At 41.2% G+C, this 23398-nt stretch overlaps 2 protein-coding genes across 2 annotated transcripts in view; one reads left to right on the top strand and one right to left on the bottom strand.

Annotated features, from left to right (window-relative positions):
- TENM2 (teneurin transmembrane protein 2) overlaps positions 1 to 23398 on the bottom strand; it is a 376176-nt gene that overhangs the window by 149429 nt on the left and 203349 nt on the right. The window contains 2 exon segments of the mRNA XM_020992339.2: positions 7587 to 7782; positions 21637 to 21842. Of these exon segments, the coding sequence (XP_020847998.2) occupies positions 7587 to 7782; positions 21637 to 21842 (402 nt within the window).
- LOC110212331 (L-lactate dehydrogenase B chain-like) lies at positions 8506 to 9416 on the top strand. Its single transcript, XM_078150543.1, has one exon. The coding sequence runs from the start codon at positions 8596 to 8598 to the stop codon at positions 9337 to 9339; it is 744 nt and encodes a 247-aa protein (XP_078006669.1). The 5' UTR covers positions 8506 to 8595; the 3' UTR covers positions 9340 to 9416.

Here is a 23398-nt window from a genome sequence, read left to right as displayed (position 1 = left end):
ACCTTTCACTGTTCCAGGCAACCCTCTAAGACCATACGTTGCAAAGAAAGTGACGATCTTCTTTGCTATAGGGAGCTGTGTCCTTGTTGGGAGCTTCTCATATCAATAAAATCATAGGTCTAGCCCCAAAAGCAACAACTGGGGGAGGTGTGGGGTTCAGGGTTCAGGAAAAGGCAAAAGAGGGCCAAGCTCAGAACTTCTCAAGGAATGCTTCCATGCAGAGTGCTCAGGAGGGATGAAAAGCCGGCGATGGAGACAGCGGAGGAAGAATAAGAGAGGCAGAAAGAGAACCAGGAGCTATAGAGTCACTGAAGCCCGGGGAAAAGAGCACGTCAAGAAGGAAGGGGCTAGTCATTTGTCAAATGCTACAAAGAGGTCAAGGAGGATGAGTAATTACTTAAAAATAAAAGCTTCACTTATGGGTTCTTTTTATAACAAGTTGCATATATTAATCTTCCATCTCTGGAATCTCTGATTTCACTGATATAATAGAAGTTATAATGGTCACAATAAAAAGTCATAATAGAGGGCTGAGATTGTTTCTGCCTTTTCTTTGCTTAGCACAGTGCCTGGCACATAGGAAGTGCTTAATAAATGTGTGTTGTTTGACTGATCGCTATGGACACTCCCCCCAACAGTAGAAACTGCAACAATTCGTGCTTTTTCATTCCAATGACTCATGCCCACATTCTCCCATAAATCCTCTCTAAGGGACCTACCCATTGCATTGGCTAGGTGGCACAGTGGATAGACAGCTTGGGCTGGGGTCAGGAAGACCTGAATTAGAATCCAGCCTTAGATGTTTACTGGCTGTAAGGCCTTGGGCAAGTCACTTAACTACTGATTGCCTCAGTTTCCTCATCTGTAAAATGAGGATAATAATAGCACCTACCTCATACAGTTGCTGTAAAGCTCAAATGAGATCATATTTGAAAACATTTAGCAGAGTATCTAACACAGAGTAGGCACTATATAAATATTAGTCGTGATTATTGCTATTTTATCATTCCATGGGTACCAATGTGGCCCTCAGGCTGTCCATCTGCTATCCCTTACACAACTGATGTTCCTTCTTTCTGGAAGACATATTTTATATCATTTGTTTTATCTAGATCATCACTGTTAAAATACTACAACCTGCTTAGGCCCACTACACATCTCTTCATTGAATTCTGAGCACAGATACAGAGTTGGGAATCACCTGCAGAGAGATAGCTGATTCTCTGAAGAGTGTGCTGTTCTACGACCTGCAACCAAATAGCATCACGGGGAAATTAACTGGTGTTAAAGTGATTTTGTGTGTGAGTGTGTGTGTATGTGTGTGTGTGTGTATCTTAGGGAAAAGCTTAGGATCAAAGAAAGCTCATAATTTCCTAAGTGCCACCCAGTTTGCTCTTTTTTTTTCATATTCAAGCATGGGGCTAAGTACACTGTTCATCTGCAGGTTCTATCCAAGACCTGCACTGATGAGCTCATTCACCAGGCTGCTTAGCTTAGCCAACTGCAGACCATGGTCTGAACAGTATGTATTCTTCATCTATTCTATTTTTACTATGTGGATTGTTGGGTCTACCACTTTTGAAGTGATGATGGAGTTCCCCAAGAGGCCTCAGGATGACCCAAGGTGTTTTTCACTATCTTGGAGGAATTTAGATGGAAGAGAGACTCCCTGGCTATATATCCTCCGTTTGTCGATGACAAGGTGCTGACTGCACCAAGCCCTAGAAATTACAGGGCTTCTTCAGTAAGGCCCACAGTTCCTTTAAATTATGATTCAATTTATACAGAGTTTCTTAAGAATATGTCAATTATAGGGAGCAACGCTTACCTACCTCAGACTATAATTTAGAGGCAGCTGGTAATGTAGTAGATAGAGCACTGAGCCTGGAGTCAGGAAGTCCTGAATTCAAATCCTGCCCCAAATAATGACTGCATACCCCTGTGAAAGTCACTTAATCTCTGTCTGCCTCAGTTTCCTCAACTGTAAAATGGGGATAGTAATAGCACCTACTTCCCAGTGTTGTTGTGAGGATCAAACATAATGATAATATTTTTGTAAAATGCACTTAGGATAGCGCCTGGTACATGGTAGGCACTATTTAAATGCTTACTCCTTTTTTACGAAAACTTCACCTAGGATCCAGTCTGTATGGCTATTTTATTTTAACACACTTTCCAACTCTGACAAAATCTCAAAAATTAACAGAATGGCATTTTTTTTCATATCATTTTAAATCTGTAGGAGACTAGGAATTTTACTTTAAAGCCTCTCTCTTTTTGCCTGGAGTTAGGATGCAGGCTACCAGTTTTCAATCCTTAAGTTAAAAAAAGTGTGGATTTTTAGGTTTCATATTACAAAGAAAATGAAAAGAAACTACTAGCTGCCATGTCTTCGATGTGACATTAGCTGCCTCCTAGGGAGTCAGGTACATTGGCTTTGCTATGTTGTATGAAAAACTATAAAGTCTAATTTATCCTAACGGAGTCACCTGAGAGTATTAAAAGAGATTTTTCTTTTAAACCTAATTTCCCATTTACTCCTACCTTGGACTGTAAAACCAAAGCAAGCAATATCACTCTTTTCATACGGCACCTCGCTTGTGAATTCTCCTCCAACTGCACAAGGTTATAGTTTGTTGCTGGCACCTTAATGATCACCTGATGAATAGATTTATTCTTTTAAAAATTAGGCACACAATTCGAGGATTTGTAAAACCAGCCTTCCTCCAGGTAAATTTCACACAGAAATTCCTTGGTGGCAGCTCTGGCAGGCAGCTTACTGGTGACGTGTTTCCTGTTTCCCTTCCAGAGTTAAGCACCATGTCTGGTTTACAGTAGGTGCTTAATACATGCATGCTCACTTGTTGATTTTCCTAACACCATCTGAAAGCTTAGAGAGGGTGACAGAGGAGCTACATGCCTGAAGCCCAAGCTGTCCCCAGCCTCTCTGGGGTCAGCGATAAAGCAAGGAGGACCCTATGCTTTGTGCCCTAGTTCTGCCTAAAGAAACTGGTGGCAGCAACATGCCTTACGTGGAAATGTATTTTGCATGGCTCTACATGTATAACCTATATCAAACTGCTTGCCTTCTCAGTAGGGGAAAAGGGAAGAAGAGAATTCGGAACTCAAAATCTGAAAAAAGAAAGTTAAAATTGTTTTTACATGTACTTGGGGAAAAAAATAAAATATTTTTTAAATCTTTAAAAGAAACTGGTGGTAGAGAGGCAGGGTACCTCCCCAAACCTAAATACTTCGACAGTATGTTTGGAATGTGATTCCCTTTAACCTTTTGAAGAAAGATATTTTTAAAAGACATTTCTGAGGTCATTGCAGTTCATAAATGAAAGGCCAATCCTAGTGAATTCTAATTACTTGGTAAGATTAAAAGGAACTTTCTCCACTCTGCTTATATCTTGTTTCCATCCTCCCTTCCCCATTTACACAGGACAATTCTGTCTGGAGAGTTTAGCCATACTTCACATAATGCCCCTTCTGGACCAGAGATCATGCTCTGTCACACTTAACCATTTCAACTCTGTAATTCCCACTCTGGAGGCTGTGCTGTCCTGATGGTCAGCATGCATCATCACATGGTCCATAATATCAAGCAAGAAGGAACTGCACTTTCTATTCTACCCTGGCCACCTTCTTACCCTCTACCCTGATGCCATCCATGTATAAAACCTCATGTGTTCCCATCTTTTCTTCAGTTTTGGAATGTTGATCAAACCAGCACTCCCACTGCTACTACACAGGGCATGTCAATTTACTTCCTTGTGGCTCCCATCATTCCTGTGACTTTTCAAATCAAAATCCCTCTACTCCCTGGCTGTGATTCCCTTCTATGTGTTATCTCTATACACTGAATGGAAGCTCTTTTTCATTTTCAAATTTGCATCTCTAGGGCTTATCACTGGGCTTGGCACTCAGTAAGAGTTTAATAAATGCTTTTCATTAATTCATTTGTGAAAACATGTGCCCACTTATCCAGAATAGTTTTCTATGTTGTCTACTATGGTCAAGTCTTTAGAAAGAGGAGCATCATATGAACAGGAGCTGAGATGAGTGCAATGTCAGGCAAATCTAGCCAACTCTGCAATGACAGAACCAAATATGGTGGAACCCATGAAGATCACGGCTAGTTTCTTATCTCATGACAATGAGTAGCTTTGTGGCACTGGGCAAGTCACCACATTAGTCTGAGTCTCAGTTTTCTCATCGGTAAAATGGGGATAGTAATAGTACCTGCCTCACTGGGCTTCCCTTTGTATTCATAGGATCACTGACTTAGAGCACCTCTGAGGTCAACTTGTACAACCTCCTTTTATGTCCCCTCTTGATTTTACATGTGAGGAAAGTGAGGCTCAGAAAGGTGAAAAGCCTTGCCCAAGGCCACACAGGTAATAAATAAGTAGTAGGTCAAGGATGTGAATCTTTAGGGGTCCCAAGATAATGTCAAGGGCGTCCCCAAAGTCTCAGTGCAATTTTAAGCTATTAGAGCTTAGAGCTGCACTTAAGCTAAAACCACACTAAATCTTAACAGCTGAAAACAGTGCTAAGATTTTTGGGACACCCGAGACATAAAATGCTTTGTCAAGTTTAAAGCCCATAGAAATAGAAATTAACAGTATTGAGATGGACACCGTGGCATTGTAGAGAGGAAGTCTTGAGTTAGCAAGACAAGGATCAGGTCTCACCTCTGACACACACTGACTGGGTGACCCTGGCAAACCACTTAACCTCTCCTGGCCTCAGGCATCTCTCTACCATTCTAATGCACAGAGCGGGCACAGATCTGCACTGGTTGAGCAGGTCTCCTCAAGAGTGACCTTTCTCAAAAGAAGCTAAGTCACAGGATGATCTAAAATATAAAATGAAAAAAATACTCCATTTCTCTGAAGATGCAGTCTGTCTTTGGAATGAGTCTATTCCTCTTTGGAGCACATACAGGAAATAAAATTCCATGAATTCAAAGGCATATTTAACGTGATTAGTAGTTAACACTCATCTAACATCATTTCCTCTGTTTCATATCACACCTTCAGTTCCCTGTTCCCTCTTGATGGAGAAAGTTCTAATAATAATACTTGTGAGAGAGAACCTTGGAATGGAATTAACCACCATTCTTTCCTCCTTATTTTTGCCAATTACTATCATTTCTCTATCTACCCAACTATTAGACCTGTTACCTTGGACTTTCCTTATAAGATAGCACAGACATGGGAAATTCTCCTGGGATCTTGTAAAGATAACGGACTAAGGAAGGAAGGAAGGAAAATATTTATTAAGCATCTACTATGTGCCAAGCATTGAGTGAAGTGCTTTACAAATGTTACCTCCTTGGATCCTCACTCACAATGCTGTGAGGTTGATGCTATTATTATCTCTATTTTAGAATTGAGGAAGCTGAGGCAAACAGAAGTTGAATGACTTGCCCAGGGTCACACGACTAATAGGTGTTTGAGGGCAAATTTGAACTCAAGTCTTTCTGAATGCAGGCCCAGCACTCTTTCCACTGTGCCACTTTTACTAAGGGAAGAAAAATACAACATGTGCCCATAAGAGCAAAACGAATGAGGAGATGAAAGAATGACTGAGATAATTGAGGTCCTAATCAATCTTCTATTAAGGTGATTAAAAAACCCCCACAATCCAGATAGAATTATAACTGTCCAAATTCACCAGAAAAAGTGCTAGGACTCTTACACTTGCAAACCCAAGTATAAGAAGATCACTGTGTTTGAAACAAACGAGCCCATGGAGAGGCTTCCTCTTCAGAGGACAACAGAGTGACATTGACGAGCATGTACCATCCTTGTTTCTGCTGCTAAGGAGTTTGTTGACCATGGGCTTACTTACTAATAACTTGTCTAGATTTGTTTCAAATCCTACTCATCAGCACTGGTGTGTACGCTATATGCTTTCTTGGTATAAACCCTGGATTACCAAAGGGAAATCATTTTACATCACACTCTTTGCATATATAAGGACCCTTAACCCAAAGCAAATTTGTTTTATTTCAGGTGTTTCTATCAGTTTTTAGTTTTAAATTGGTCCTATATCAATTCCTTTGGTGGAGTTCTTATCTCTTTACATGTAATGCGACCTTGCAAGTTTTCCCTTTCTGTGGAATATTTTTTTGTCAGTCACTTAACGGAAGAAATTGAAGTTCCTAACTGGTTTGAAAAATTCCAGAAAGGAGGGGAAACATTTCTACCACCTAGGTACTGGGGATTTTCCTCTAATAGAAGAGACAGGGGCTGACTTCAAGGCTCAGTCACATATGCAATATTAAATGTGTCTGGTTGTGAAACATTCTGAGATTGTGGCCATTAGCAAGAAATGCTTCCTGAATTCGGAGTCATCTTATGTTGTTCAGGAAGCAGATGGTGCTTCGGGAGCCCTGGGAGCGGAAGACCAGGTCTTAACCATGGAATGAATTACAAAGCATTTGTGAGAAATGGCTGAAAAGGCTTCTCGTCTGAGTTTGGACATCTGCAGATGGTAAAAGTCCTGAAAAAGGAGGTATTTCTTGGTTCAATGAAAGGAGGATAAAACAAAGAACATGAAATTTACAAAATTCATATACGTTAAAGGATTACATTAAAATGCTTGGGATTGGTGCTAACACAGAACCCTAAGAAATCTGTTTGGTCTCTTGCCCCTATTTCATGCATTCAATAAAGGGCTCTTAAAATAAGGTGTTATTCCTCTACTCTCTCTTCCTTCCTTGAGAGAATGTCAGTCAGTCAGTCAGTCAATACGCATTTATTAAGCATCTACTATATGCCAGGCACTGTGCTAAACACTGGGGATATAAAGGCAAAAGATAGTCTCTGACCTCAAGGATCTTCTAATCTAATGAGGGAGACAGCAAGCAAACAAAAGTGTATCAGCGAGGCACCTACAGGATAAATAGGAGGGACTGGGAAGGGCTTCCTGTAGAAGATGGGATTTTAGATGGGATTTGAATAAAAGGCAGGAGGGAAGGCATAAGGAAGGAAAGAATTCCAGGCATGGGGGACAGCCAGGGAAAATGCCCAGAGCCAAGAGATGGAGTATCTTGTTTGTGGAGCGGTAAGGAGGCCAGTGTCACTAGATTGAAAAGTACTTGGGGAGGGGGGAATGGTAAGGTATAAGAGGAATGGAAAGGTACATGTGTGTGGGTGGGGATGGGGTAGGTTATGAAGGGCCTTGGATACCAATAAGAACATTTTGTATTAGGTCTTGGAGGTCACAGGTAACCGATGGAGTTTATTGAGTGTGTACATGCACGCATCAGTGTGTGTGTGTGTGTGTATAAGACATGGTGAGACCAGTATTTTAGGAAAAAAAAACACTTTGGAAGTTGAATGGAATTCTCAGAATAATTATTTTGAGGTTTTACCCCCAAGTATTTTAAGGCTAACGACAGCTCATTAGTTAACTAATCATTTATACTTTGACTTAGATGTGGTTTATAGATTTCAGCTTCTTGTAATATGCAAAATAGTAACTATTTTGGGAATATATTTTGTGTCAAGTGGATGGGGACATTAACACCAGTACCCAAGGAGTAAGATTACCAAATCAACTCTTACACGTACCTAAGACAACTGTGTTGAAGGAAACCATTTCTTTGTCTTTGCCATCATTGTAAAAGGCCAGATGCCATAGACCTACATCCAAATATTGTACAAACACAGCTTCATTCTGGACCAGTGTCTGGATGCTCCGGCGTTCCCGGGGAGACTCTACCACGCTCCATTTCTCTTTGCCATCCAGGCGCTCCATGAAGTCATACTGTTAGAAGAGAAGGAAATTGCATGTGAAATAGACAGATCCCACACAATCAATGCCTCTTTCTTCCCCCGTCTCTGACAATCAATCAAATACATTTGAATACCTACTATATATCCAACACTGTGGAGCTACCAAAGAGATTTGATGTTACTGATGATGCTAATACTACCTGACATTTGTATAGAATTTTAAGGTTTGCAAAGTACTTACATTTGAACAGAGTACTATCCTCAAGGAGGAATTTACAACCTCGTAGAAGATACAAAATGCTTAACTATGTGTTACTAACAACAAAGTCCAATAGTTTAGTGCATGGAGAGATCTACATAGGTTGGAACAGCAGGAGAAAGCTTAATGAGGAACTAGGATTTGACTTAAGCTTTGAAAATTGGATAGATTTATGATGGATGGAGGGAGGGAATAAGAGCATTCCAAATGGGATGAAGACTATTCCAAGCGGAAGAAAGAATGTGAGCAAAGGTAGGAATGGAGAAATAAGTTTGGTATGTACAGGAAACACATAGGAGGCCACAGCAAGGAGAGGACATTGCATGCTGGGGAGCAGCTGGACTTGCTGTGGAAGTCAACGGGGAGTCACTGGGGATTCTTGACCAGCTGAATGAGATGATGAAAGGAGTGTTTTAGGAAGATGATTTTGATAATGCCAGGTAGAATAGATTAGTGAGAAAGAAGATCGTTCAGAAAAATCACTGCGGTAGCTAGGGCACGACTGGAGAAAGACGCAGCGGACACTCTCCTCTGTCTGAGACAAATTTCATCACAGGCAATCAGCTACTTTTCAGGCAGGACAAAATGGCAACTCTTAAAGAAAAACTGATTGTGCCAGTTGCAGAAGAGGGGGCAGCAGCCCCAAACAATAAGATCACTGTCGTGGGCATTGGACAAGTTGGTATGGCCTGTGCTATCCGCATACTTGCAAAGAGGCTTGCTGATGAACTTGCCCCTGTTGATGTTTTCGAAGACAAACTCAAAGGAGATATGATGAATCTGCAGCATAGGAGCTTATTTCTTCAAACTCCTAAGATTGTGGCTGATAAAGATTATTCCGTCACTGCTGGTTCCAAGACTGTTGTAGTCACTGCAGGAGTCCACCAGCAAGAGGGAGAGAGTCGCCTCAATCTGGTACAGAGGCATGTGAATGTCTTCAAATTCATTATTCCCCAGATTGTAAAGTACAGCCCAGACTGTATCATAACTGTGGTTTCCAACCCAGTGGATATCTTGACCTATGTCACCTGGAAACTGAGTGGCCTGCCAAAGCACTGGGTGATTGGTAGTGGATGCAATTTGGATTCTGCCAGATGCCGCTATCTTATGTCTGAAAAACTTGGCATCCATCCAAGCAGCTGCCATGGCTGGATCCTTGGAGAACATGGGGACTCAAGTGTGGCTGTGTGGAGTGGAGTGAACGTGGCAGGTGTTTCTCTCCAAGAGCTGAATCCAGAAATGGGAACTGACAATGACAGTGAGAACTGGAAGGAAGTTCATAAGCTGGTGATCGAAAGTGCCTATGAAGTGATCAAACTTAAAGGATAAGCCAACTAGGCTATTGGATTAAGTGTTGCCGATCTAATTGAGACCATGTTAAAAAAATCTATCCAGGATTCATCCTGTGTCCACTACGTGTTGCCGATCTAATTGAGACCATGTTAAAAAATCTATCTAGGATTCATCCTGTGTCCACTATGGTAAAGGGGATGTATGGTATTGAGAATGAAGTATTCCTCAGCCTTCCATGCATTCTGAATGTCCGAGGACTGACCGGCGTTATCAACCAGAAGCTGAAAGATGAGGAGGTAGCTCAACTCAAGAAGAGTGCCGATACCTTGTGGGACATCGAAAAAGACCTGAAAGACCTGTAACATTCACAATAAGATTCTGTAGAACCCAATCAACATGATATAAATCTCTTTGCCCACTTAGTAATTAGCCATCTTGGTGGATAGAATTTTTCTCTTGAACTCAACTCTGGCTATAGAATTAAAGCATATGATTAAAAGGCTTGCTATATGAACCTATGAACCAATAAATAAACTACTGAAGTGTGCTTTCTTCCCCAAGATGCATTCTTTTAATATTTCCAGTTATATAAATAGCTTTTTTCTTTTTAATGTAATAGTATGATTAAAAAAAAATACAGCTTTAAAAAAAAAAAGAAAAATCATTGCAGTGATAGAGAGGTGAAATGATGAGGGTTTGAAGTAGGCAACAACATTGGGAATATAGATGGAGGACATAAAAATTTGAGAGAAATTTACTAGGGAAAGAAGCCGTAGGACTTGTGACACATTTTATAAATGGGATTCAGGAGAAGGAGGATCAAAGATACTGGTTTCTAGCTGGGGAGATAGGAAATAAGTGCCACAGGCTGTACTAGGGCAGTCTCCTGACCACCATGTTCTATCATTTTACATCAAAGACACGTTGGAGCATTTAAGGGAACATTTTAAGAATTCCAATTTTTGATTTTTTTAATTAATGCAAATTCCCACTATGGGATTAATTAACTTCCTTCCCTACTCCCTTTGTTCCCAAAAGTGAGTATTAGTCCAGGGGTGTTCATGGAGTTCATCTTTTTGGAAACTTCGTAGACAAGGTAAATAAAGTAAGAATGAGGTTGGCTCTCTCGTTGCAGTGAGCCCAACTAGTAACAGCTGTGCCGCAGGAAGGGACGTTTTATCTACAAAGAGTGAAAGTTATATATGTATTTAATTTCTTTCTACCTAATTTATTGTTAGTCATGACTGAAAGTGGGAGGCTGGACTTTAAAGACTGAGATAAGTGACTTAATAATAATGGTAATAACAATGTTAATGATGATGATGATGGCATTTATATGGCACCTACTGTGTGCCACATACTGTGCCATGCACTTTACAAATATCTCACTTGATCCTTACAACAGCCCTGGAAGGTTGGTGCTACTTTTATCCCCATTTCACAGATGAATATTCTGCTGCTTTCTCAGACTAGAAAGACATTCATTTTCTAAATCAACTTCTTAAGACTCTAACCAAAGAAATTACATTTTCATGAATTACTTTTAGCTAGAAGAATGAACACCACTTCATTGCTGCCAAAGTAGGAAAGGACTTCTTCATTTTTTGGGGGGGGTCTCATATCACCCCCATGAGGGAAACTGTCGAGAATGAGATTACTTGCCTGTTGCACTAGGAGTGAGCTGACCAGCCAAGGACCATGAAAATGACTTTAGAATTAGGGGATACCTAGTCCTTGACTAATCAAGTCATCACTTTGGTGGGAAAAAAACCTCAAGACATTTTGCTAAGGACGTTGGAAATACACACGCACACACACACCTACATATATATGTATACACATATATAATAGATAGATATAGATACAGATATTCCATTTGGCTTCTCAATGTCCTTCCCTTTGTTGAGTAAGAAGAAACAGTTTCAGATTACCTGAAAGATTTTTTTCTGAAGCAAACATGATTCCCTCACTGTCATTTCACAGTGGGATTACTAACAAAAGTATATCTGCTTCATATGACTCAACTCAGGGGATCCTTTAATCTTGTCCTTTTTCACGTCTCCCCAGAATTCATACTCTTATGGTTTGTTTTTCTTTCTAGAGCACATACCTATAACATGATGCCTTCTCAGAATGTTTTACAACATCAACAGTTGTTTTTCACTAAGGACATGGATATACACATTTCCCCCCTCAAATTCCAATTTATCCCAGAGGTGATTGTGGAAAGTCCACAGTGCAATGAGGCACAGCACAAATAATCTCACTTAGGTTTTAGGGAAGGGATGGGAACTCCTGAAGATCGAATGAGTCAACCCAGAGAGCCATCAAGTTTGCATTCCAGGACTGGAAGCAGTCGGTTTGTTTGGGAACCATCTGGTTCAAGAGATGCTGTGCACTCTAGAATTGTTAAGTCTCAGCCTGACCATCTGGCTTAGCAGACTGGCTAACTTTAGAAGGAGGCCACATTCCAGTGACCCGTTCTTTGCTAGTGTTGCTTCTTTATGTAATGGTATCATAAAGGGACAGTTCATAGATGGAAAACAAAAAGTTAGCTGTGCTGCTCCTGGACCCAACTTAAGGAAACTCAGGGTATAGAACAAAGGCAAGGGAAACTATGCTGTACTTGGCTTAATAAGTTTACTCTACTTTATCTCCATACTGTCTAATAACAAAAGCAGCTTATAACCTATACAGTCCCTTTCCTAAAGAGGAGAGGGTATATTATGGCTGGCTTCACAGCTGCGTGGGGCAGCCTGCAATTCTCTTTGCTTCAATACACAGAATAAGTAGGGAAAGTGGTAATAACATGAAATAAACAACTAAAAAAGCCCCCACCCTTTTCCCTTTGGTTTCTTCACTCTTTGAAAAACAACAACGTTAGCATGTTATGTGAGGTCCAGGCCTCAGAATCATCAGTCATTCACAAAGTGGCATTAAATGCAACTTTTACAGGAGCTCAAGAGGCAAAGAAACAAACCACAGAAAATATTTGCCTGATCCAATTATAAATCCCTCTTCCTCTTGGCAGAGACCATGAAGGAGTTGTAATGACGAAAACTTAGTGGTTTGGGGAATAAGTTAAACTATAGCAGACACACAATGTCACTCATTTTTTTTCCTGGAAGGTAAGTTGTCAGTCGTTTTTAGCATATCGTATTCTTGCATCAGGGATGCTTTCTGGAACCTACACAAACACACACCTGCCAAGGAGGGCAGGGTTAAAGACAGACTCATTACCCTTTGGGAAGATGTTGTTATTGGGTCCAAGACCCTTAGAGAAAGGGGGAAAATAACTTTATTGCTGCTTGGAACGTCTGTTCACCAAGGGTTGACATGGAAAAGGAAAGCAATAAAAGCTGACATTTCTCTCTGACGGCATGCTGTTCTCCTCTCCTGGTGCTGGCAGCCTCCTCTGCCTCCTCTATGTCTGATGTTGCTTCTACCTCAGATGGCAGGGCAAACTCAGCAGTTGGTAGGATTGAAGGGAAACAGCATGCACAAGTGAGGGTTGCTTGAAGCCACATTAGCCACAGGGTCTCTGGTCTCATCCAGTGATCGTGGGAGTGACTTAGCAAGAGCAGGTCACTCAAAGGGGCCTGTACATATCTTTCTGCTTCCAGCAATGCCCATGGCAAAGTGCACCAGGAATCCTCCTCATTAAAGCTAAGCACAATTTCTTTTCTCTCTTTCAAAGAGAGGAAGTACTAGTCCAAGGTACAGGAAAGGCAACCTCTTCAGTACCACGGCCAGCTCCTCAGCAGGCATTCTGCCCTTCTATCACTGTGGCCTCCTATGACAGTTGCAAGACTTCACATCCTGACCAGTCTTCAATCTCCATATTTCCCTGCGAGATGCCAATTGGGCACAGCTGCACAGGATTGTTCTGGGTACTCGCCCTCCAGGTTCGAGAGGGAGATCATAAACTTGTGTCAAGGAGAATCCACCTTTATGTTTCTTAGTCATAACAACTCACTTGTCACTCATTGTGCCAGTCCCATAGAGGAACACAAAACAGACTAAAGAAAGACAGGAACAGAAACCGACACCTTTTCAAAAAAGCACTGGCTTGTACTCCAACATTTGCACCATTTCTCCCCCTCTTTGGGTGTGACTACACTGGCAGAATTCTTTGCTGTATTCTTTCATTATGTCCCCTTTTGTAGGAGCAAAGAGCAATATCCTCAGCCTTGCAGAGAACAGCTGCCAATTTACCTGTGTGGTTGGCCTGATTTAGTTCTAAAATCCATTGAAAATGCCACTTTCTAGAAAGGAGACAAAAAGCCACTAGGCACATGTTCAAAATGAGAGCAGCTCAAAACATCTCGATGCTTGGCTACATTTCCTTTCCATTTAATAATGTGCCTTTGTGTCGGGTTTGCAGACAAGGTCATGAAAGTGGGACAAATGAACACAGGATTGTGTATACCAGCACTTCCAGAGGCCTTCACCTAAAACCATCTGGCATTACTCAGTCCTTGCCTGAATAAGTCAATCCTAAGAGATAGAGCTTTGCCCTCGATTTTAAGCAACAGCCAAAGACAGGCATAGCTTTAAGTTAGAGCACGGCAGCTCTATGACAGAATTACAGTGCCTCAGAGTCAGGAAGGCGACATAGACATCACAAAGTAGACATGTGCCATGCTTAACAGTAGGGAATTCTCTTATTCACATTTCAGTCCTCCCCACAAGGTCACTAGGTAATTGTGTTGTCCATCTGAATAAACCCAGAGAAATGCTGGAAGAGATTTCTCTGAAGACCAGATAAGTCACCTGACTATGGCATACCCGGTGTGGGTCAGTGAAGCTAATAACAGTCTCAAGGCCATCCCAAAATGTAGATCTGTTCTACCGCAAGGCCAGCTAAATCAATACTTTACCTCTTGTTGCTTTGCCTATGTGATTCTTTATTTACTGCACGTTCTCATCTAATTGTCTTTATCCAATGGTTTATCAAAAATGTCACATCTGGCTCCATGCCATTCCAGAATCAATAGGAGTGTCTCGTGTGGGCTAGATGTAAAAATAAATCAAATGCATCCCTGAGAATAGGGGAACAAACCGTGAAGGCTTCCAGCCACAGAATGGATGCCTGGGTGCACAGAAGAATAGAACTATTGCGGGTAGTGACTCTGCTCGCAGAGTGTGACCTGGACTTTCTCCCTGCATTTGAAAAGTTTCAATAGTTTCTCAAGTTCTGTCTGTCTTTTGTTTTTATGCTCTGGTTTCCTGCGCATAACCATTTTAGGAACTTTGCACCTTCATAGATCTTAATAGATTGAAATTCCAGCATGGATTCACTCAGAGAAATGCTAATGACTCTTGTATAGCTTGGCAGTTTAGTCAAGAAAATATAAATCAGATTTACCATTCTACACTGACCTTACACATACAGAGCTCTTCCATATTTTCCAGCTTGCTATCACTTAAGATTCAAAGGACAAGAACGTCTACCTTCTAGAGATTTGATTCAAGTTTCCTCCTTAAGAGGCAGTGTGGTGCATTGAGAAGCTGGAATCACTGGATTGTAGACCAAGAGCTGGAGGGGACCTCAAAGGCCATAGAACCCAGCCTCCTCATTTTACTGTCAGAGAAACTGAGTCATAGGGAGGATAAGCATCATGCCGGTAGTGTGAGTCACAGGAGGTAGATTCCAGTCCCTGCTCTACTCTTACTACCAACGCGACCTTGTTTGACTTCTCTAGGCCTCATTTTCCTCCTCTGGACCATGAAGGGGTTCGATTACAAAAGCTCACTTTTCGTTGTTCTTCTAGGATCCCTTGCTCTCCTCCTCAATAAACCTGAGCATGGTTCTTTTAAGAGAAAACACGAGAAGTACCCTTCTGCCTATCTTCCATCTTGCTGCTGGATAACTAGACGTGTGGGCACACGCTAATTTGCACAGGCTGTTGTGGGGTGCCCTTAGACACCAGCACCAGATTCAAAGGGCCTTTGGACGGATGTCTGCTTTTCATGGTACCTTATATCTACTTCTGTGGAAATTGAGGCTTTTACAGATTTCACCAAATCTCCTTAGCCTAACCGATGTTAGGTCCCAGAGTGTCAATAAAGACTTGAGATTGTGTTTGTAAAACTATCCTCCTTAAAAAATGAGATTAAATATCTCATTAGTGAATTCTGTGAATTAGTATTTGATGTGATATGCAAACTGACAGCAGAACAGACACATGTATTTCCTCCCCATTTCATCTTGCTAAGGACCAAACTGAAGGGTAAGGAGGTTGGGGAGGGCAGGGAAAGGAGAGAGAGAACATAGCTTCTGACTTAATCATTACCCAAGTCAGACTCCAGGAAGGCAGGGACAGCAGCAGTAGCAGCAGCAGCCCAGCACTAAGGTATCAGGGATATTCAAGAATCAAATGAGCATCCAGGTTGCTGGGTAATTCAAATTATTTCCACTTAGAATTGAAAACATGAGCAGATTGACTTACTCAGGCAAAGAAGGGAAAGAAGGAGGGAGGAAAGGAGGGATGAAGAAAGGAAGGAAGGAGAAAGAGACACACCACTTTCAAATAAAGCCTTGAATTGGAAAGAGATAAATCAGAGTCAGCAAAAGCCAACATTACTAATGGCGGTCTATACTTTTAACAAATGTCAGGAAAAATTCACTGATGGGCACCGATCAAAATGTATGCTCAATTCACTGTATCTTTATTCTATACATTCTTTGTGCCATGTTTTTTACTTATCCATTATGAATATGATAAAATTGGTGGTCCCTTAATATTTTCCTTTTTAGTTTTAAAAGCCTGCTTTTAACAGATTGAACTATTCTGCTACACAGCCTAGAAGCACATCTTGGCTTAAAAGCACTCAGGAATGGTGGTTTCTTTTCCTTGTTCACCTACTATTCAAATTTACATTGCTGTCTCAGCGCTCCCAGTTTTGAGATGCACGCCCACTAAAAAGACTGCAAGGTTACCTCTGGAAGGTATAGGACTCAACCGATACATCAGACTGAGTGACTAAACTAGGCATTTTTTAATATTTGCTAAACAGTCATCCTGAGAAGGTGAAGTCCCAGCAGGGTTCCCAGGCGATAGCTGCCTCTTGTTGTCTCCGGTTAATCATGTACCTAATTTGCTGATTATTGACTTGTTCTCACAAAGGATTTTACCCAGCCTGACATATCAGTAGTGATCAGTGATGAACTGTCAAGTGAATTCACTCATTGTTTTAACCACCTAAGTTCTTAACTTACAGTAACAGCTTATGGGTTTTCTATCGAGGTCCAGCATAGTAGCCAGGTCATACTGTTTCTCCTAATATGAACTGTTCTGTTACTTGAGCCTGGGCTGAGAATCTTTGAGAGCTCTGTCTGTAATTCACTTAGAAACATGAAGCACTAGGCAGCTCCCATTCAGGAGTTAAGGGGTTGGTTAGGCAGGTACTACTTTAGGTCTGGAGACAGGGAACATGGGTTTGAATCTTAGCTCTGTAACTTACAACTTAGGTTGTAATTCACTTAACCTCTCTTGGCCTCAATTTCCTCATTTGTAAAATAAAGGAATTAGACCTCTGAGGTTCTTTCTAGATCTAAATATGTGATTCTATGATCCTATCCATTCCTCAAGTATTTGCCCAAATGCTGCCTCCTCCATGAAACTTTCCCCAATTACCCCCAAGTTGGAAATGAATTTTCCTTCCTAGATTTTATATTACACCTCTCACATGCTCTTAGACACTTTTCTTTCAGCATTATAGTTCATAGATTGTTATGGTATAACGTACATCTTATACCAGATAACAGAGTACAAACTGCATGAGGGTAGGGGATTATATCTTCATTACCCTCCCAGGCCCTTATTCAGGTCCTTCAGGTTGTTCGATGAATGATTAGCTCATATCAGGTGTCTTAAGAAGGTTCATCTTTTGAGAGTGATGATTTTTATCTAAATGTAATTGAGAAAATACTATGTCAATTTATATTATCTTCTAAGTGCCTGGCTACATACAACATGTGGTAAGGAAAGCCAGTAGTTCAAAGGCCCTGATGAGATGCACATTAATGAAAACATGGTTCCTAAATTTTGGGGTTAGAACTACAGACCATTTGAAGCAGGGAAGTATGTCAGAGACTTCCTAGTCCAGAGCCCTCCTATAACAGAGGAGAAAACTAAGGCTTAGAAAGAGTGACTTGTTCAACATCACAAAGTGAGGCAGAGACACAGTCACAATTTATAACCCGTCTCCAAATTCAGTCATAGGCACGTATGTATACAGTATATACCAGATGTGACCCAGCACAGCCTAACATTCCAGGAGCCCTCTGACAGTGGGAAAGGATCCCAGGATCTGGAACATGTTGGGATAAGGGCCAGCTTTTCCACTTTCTGGGGACCCCCAGTTGCCAGAGCTATCAGTTATCACTGCTCTGCTTTCTTTTTCCACTTCCCACTCAATCTTCATCATCTACTTCTACACGTCTCTGGTGCTGGAAAAAGGAGATGAGTAGAGTGATTTGGTCTCCGAAGTAGTCCAGGGTCCTGCTATGCCCCTCTTCTGGACTCTCTCCATTGGTGCTGGCTTCTCTGCCGCAGGGCAGCTTCTTCTTGGCAGATCCCAGTTTCTATCATGGTCTGTGGCTTTTTGTCTTCCTTCTTATCGCCCCCGGAACCTCTCTTCTGTCAGGACTGAAGCTGTCCACAATTCAGTAAAGGAAAAATCAACTTGATTTTCCCCTCCTTTCACACCTCTGGTCACTTCATTTTCTGTGGTTCAGGCATCGGTACATTACTTCGCTTAATTCAGGCAGGAAAGAAAAACAGTTAAATGTAAAAATTTTTGACCACTATTCTGACCACCAGTTTTCATTGCCTTAGCTTTACAGTACAGCGGAATGCTAAGGAAGTAAGGACCAGCTGGGAAGATCCTTTTTTAGCTAAGAATATAAAGGTTGTCTAGTTTAGGGTAAAAGAGAAAGGTTTGATTAAAAAAGAGCCAGTGCTTTGCAAGGTTATGTGTTTTTAAAATAAAGTTTATTAATTAGAAAAAAACCAAGCGTACCTAAGTTAACAGTTTTTTTTACTTTGCTTGATGAACAAAAATAATGTCCTTTATGAACTGAGTATTCAATAAACATTCACCTGAAAGTGAAACAATGCCCCTCCCCCTGAATATTCCATGGATGCAGGTCCTAATGACATGTGAGCCACATGCTTAGGTTGCTAGGCCTTTGTTTTTCCCATTATCCCACTATTCATATCCTATACCAGAGAATCTGAAGGTTGAGAGATTTAAGGTAAGAAAAGAAACTCTTCACTACTGAGAATCCTTGTTTAAGGATATTTAATAGTATAAACAAAGCAATTCACACCACCTAGCCACAAGAAGTCTCCCCCCCACCTCCTTCCCCATCTTTCCCTCTCTCCTTCCCTCCATGTCCTTCTCTTTGTCTCTCTCCGTCTCTCTTTCTCTCTGTCTCTGTCTCTCCCTCTCTTCTTCTCTCCCTCTCTCTGTCTTTCCCTCCCTCCCTGTCCTTCTCTTTCTCTCTCTCCATCTCTCTTTCTCTGTGTCTCTGTCTCTTCCTCTCCTCTTCTCTCCCTCTCTCTGTCTTTCCCTCCCTCCCTGTCCTTCCCTCTCTTCCTCTCTCTCTTTTTCTCTGTGTCTGTCTGTGTCTCTCACACACACATACAAAGGGCTACTTTAAATGAGTCACCTTGGATAGAATGCTAATCTTAAAGTGTTTACAGACTCTGACAGAATATGCCAATCACAATGAGAAATCCTATAATGCACTGCTCCAGACATGAATGACTTACCTATCCCTGCAAAGGACTACTTACTGTAGGATATGCAACACCTACCTCGAAAGCTTGTTATGAGGATCCACTGGGAGAGTCATTGTAATGCACTTACCATAGTGCCTGGCACACAGTAGGTGCTATATTAACGTTAGTCATAACCACCATCATCATCATTATCATTAGGAGGAGTAGTAGTAGGTCAATGAACGAATGTTGGAGGACTTTTATTTATTTACTTGTAATTCTTTTATTTGTTCATTCTTTCATGGTCCTTTGTTTATTTTTACAAAACTATCCCTTGTGCTTAACATCTTAAATGTTTTTGAGCATCACAGTCCAATGCTTGGCTGATTTCAACCAATCAAAAGTCAATTTATTATTCTGCATGCCTTTATGAAGCATCCACAATATAAGGCACTGTGCTCGAACCCATATTATCAGTTAATCACTTTAGATACTCTATCCCAAACTGGCAGCCACACCTAAACCCACCCCAGTGTTAGTATTCACTGAACAATGCTTACTGAGTATACTCTTACGTAGAAGGTGGTGTGGAAGGCACCGTACATATCCAGCTTCACTATATGCAGCTATTTCTACTTAAAACATGTTTGAAGCTGTCCCTAGAAGAGAGTTATTTGAGAAAGATCCCTGGAATAATGTTCTCCAAGGCATCCTGTATTTCTCTTATATACATCCTGTAAATACTTAAAAATGGTTATGTTATCTCCTCTGATAGAATGTCAGCTGTTTGAAGGCAAGGGCTGGTGCGTTTTTTGTCTCTGTTTCGCCAGCACCTTCAAGAGTGCCTATTGGTATATAATAAATGCTTAAGTATTGACCGACTGATTGATAGCAAGAAAATGAAAAAAGACTGGCACTGACTCTAGATAGTGAGGATCAAGACTGCTCAGAAACTGGGTAGGCCACAACTCCATATATTTCTAAGTATGCCAGACTTCCAGTGGGTGCATGTAGACAAGAAGGAAACAAGCATTTATTAAGCACCAACTATTTTCCAGGTACTGTGCTAAGAGCTTCACAAATATCATCTCATTTTATCCACAAAACAACAGCGGGAGGTAGGTGCTATTTTACAGTTTTACATTTTACAGTTGAGGAAAGTGAGGAAGATAGCAGTTAAGTGCCTTGCCAAGACCCACACAGTTCATGGTATCTATGGCAAGATTCAAACTCAGATCCTCAACCCCAGGCCCAGCACTTTTATCTACTGAGGCACTTGAGATCAGCTTTTCAGCACCAAGCAGTAGTCAAGATTCTTCAAAAGAGCCCAGAGAAGCATCACAGGGAATGCTGGCTAGGGGAACACCCTGTGGCTATAACAGCCTGGGGGAAGAAATCGCTTCTCCACCCAAACTCCTTTCATCCACTAGGCTTGAAGGAACAAAGGACTCAAGTCTCAGTGCTGGCCTTCCTTTAGCCTTCCACAAGGCCCCAGAGGCAGATCTACACCTCCATGACTAGCACAACAAGAGTATTTCACTAGTGAAAAACTCCAGTGTGTTTCTGGGAACTAATTGGAACCCAAAAGTGTAAGAAACATCCCCCCAACGGAATGGCTTTGCAGAGAGCCCTTTCCAAACAAACAAACAAACAAACAAACAAAACCCCTCCAAACCCTTCCATTCCTAAGCAGTGACTGCATTTACTTAATGCTCTCAAGTTTACAAAATGCTTTCCTCACAACAATCCCACGAAGTACCCATGCCTAAGGGATATCTCACAGATGTGCCTCTCTCCTTAGCCTCTCTCTCCATAGGGCAGATGAGATTGTGCGGAATGAGTTAGACTCAGTGATTCCACCTTATTTATCTCTGCCTACAGCAAATGCTGTTCAAGGTAATATAAAATCTATGCATTCCCATCTGTTCGAAAATAAAATGTAGTCCTTGCATTGATCATTCCAGCCTCCAAAACTCTGAATTCCTTTAATGTGGTTTACTAAATGTACACTTTTCTGGCAGGTTTTGAAATCTTCTTTTGACTTGATCACAATGGGTTGATAAGATGGATTTTTTCCCCTTTCTAAATGTATGTGTTTTCTAAATCCTCTTTATTTTGTGCCCACTGGCTTCGAGAGTTAGCGTGGAAAGGAAACACCATATGTTTTTTTCTTAGATTCAGTACATTTCTTCTCGTAAGCATAGTTCAGTAGGTGCTAATATGCCTCCAAGATAAAGCCACTGGAAGATGTTCCTTCCCCTCCTCCACCCACATGGAATTAAAGGAAAAATGAAAGACACATACAAACCCAACCCAATCCCTAACACTTCATCCCTAATACTCTGGATGGAGTCCATCTCCAACAGAAATGATCTCAAAAAACAATACAAGAGGGAGGAAAAAGCAAGTAGAAGAGAAGCACCCAGAAATGCAAGGGCTACATTTTGCCTGATGTCATCCCGACAATTTAATCTGCAACAGACTATATGTGACATTTGAAAGATGGAACCTGATAGCCCAAGGGATAACCCACAGGCCTAGAAGAGCTGACTCTGTTAACAAGGACGTTAACGTTTTTTATCCCTTTCGAGCATTTCCATACCTGGGCATGAGATGGTGGAAGTCCTCTTCTTATATACACGCCAAAAAGAGCATCCTTCCCGAGGGAAATGTTGAACTTTAAGAACTGAGGCTGAGTGATGTGAATCTGAGATCTCCAGAACACCCCTGGAGGTACTTCCTGGGTGACCCGTCTTCCTACCTCAGCTTCCCCGCTATCTATGCTGCTGTTTTTTGGAGTCCAGGGCCCTGGAAAACCAGAAAAGGCATCAAGTGGGTGACATTTTAATACATAAGTTGGGTCTGAATTTCTGTTTAATTACATGTCAAAATTTTTTTCTTAATACTCAAGATTAAACTCACGGAAACTTTCCCCTTTAAATCAAAGCTTAAAATGGTTAGTTTTCTTTTTTTTTTTAAATAAAGCTATAAACTCATACTCTAGGGCATCTAGAATCTTGGCACACTGCTTTTTTTTTATTCTGTGATTGCTCTTTGCTGATCAAATATAATAAGAGCAGAGAGTCAGATAAGTACATGTAAAGCTGCTTGTGCGCCTTCCAGCCACCCTGAATGTGACTGGGATGTAAAAATTATCAGCAGGGAAGGGGTAATATTAATGTGGCATTGAATTTAATTCTTCTAGACTTTAATTATTCCTCTTACACACCAAAATCAAGTGCAATACACTCTCTGGCATTTCGCTAAATAAAATAACAACCCCACCAAACTAAAATATGTGCAAAAAGAAAACACCTCAGTGGATAACGCAATGCTTTCAATATATGGCTGGTCTCCTATTTCACCGATCTTTGAAAGAGGGCACAGAGACCTGGAAGGATTTACAAGTTCTCTCTCATTTGCACTGATATCTTTACCTGGCACGTAGTAAGTGCTATATCAATGTCAGTTGTTGTCATGTCGTCATCGTCATCATCATCATCATCATCATCATCGTCACCACAACATCATCAACATGACAGATGTTGGTGAGGACAATGCTGTAACACCACCCACCTGCCACCACTCAACAACCAGCAGGGGATTCCTTTTGTGTGATTTCCATTCCTTCCCAAAATGCTACCAATAGGAAGTTCAGAAGCAGAAAATCCTGGAGAGGATTTCTTAGTAGCCAGGAACAATCACATCCTTACCCCAAACTCACATAACCCATATGTTCTCAGTGACTGACATCCTTTGGAACTTGAACTCTGAGGGAAAAGTAGAGACCTGTAGGTAATTCCCAGCCTTAATTCAGGGATAAAAGTGTTACCTAAAATTCATGTATGATGCCTGCATTAGGAATTATGTGCTTGGAAAAGGTATCAATAAGCAATCCCTTCTATTACCTTCATTAGAGAACATGCTAAAACATCCTGAAAATATGAGAGAGCCATTTAGGTGGTGTGCTGGCTAGGAGTGCTGAGCCCAAGAAGTCAGGAAGACTCATCTTCTTGAGTTCAAATCTGGCCTCAGACACTTACCAGCTGTGTGACCCTGGGCAAGTCACTTAACCCTATTTGCCTCAGTTTCCTCATCTGTAAAATGAGCTGGAGAAGGAAATGGCAAACCACTCCAATATCTTTGCCAAAAAACCCCCAAATGGCGTCATGAAGAGTAAGATGCCTTAAAAAAAAGATTTTGCTTTTTTTAAAAAAAAGTCTGAGGCAGCTGCAGATTATCCTTGGAACTGATAACCTGGTTATCTTTATGATAAGGAAAAATACTCTAGTAGAATCAAGCTAGTAAGAAGTGTGTCCTCTATTACTGAGATAGTTGCATCCCTATCAGGGAATTATGTCCAG

This window comes from Phascolarctos cinereus, unplaced genomic scaffold, assembly GCF_003287225.1.
Source record: "Phascolarctos cinereus isolate Bilbo 61053 unplaced genomic scaffold, phaCin_HiC Scaffold_2;HRSCAF=192, whole genome shotgun sequence".
Lineage (NCBI taxonomy): Eukaryota > Metazoa > Chordata > Mammalia > Diprotodontia > Phascolarctidae > Phascolarctos > Phascolarctos cinereus.
This window is presented reverse-complemented; position numbering and strand designations above follow the sequence as displayed.

Coding starts and splice junctions, on each gene's coding strand:
- LOC110212331 (XM_078150543.1), top strand. CDS start 8,596: ATGGCAACTCTTAAAGAAAAACTGATTGTGCCAGTTGCAGAAGAGGGG.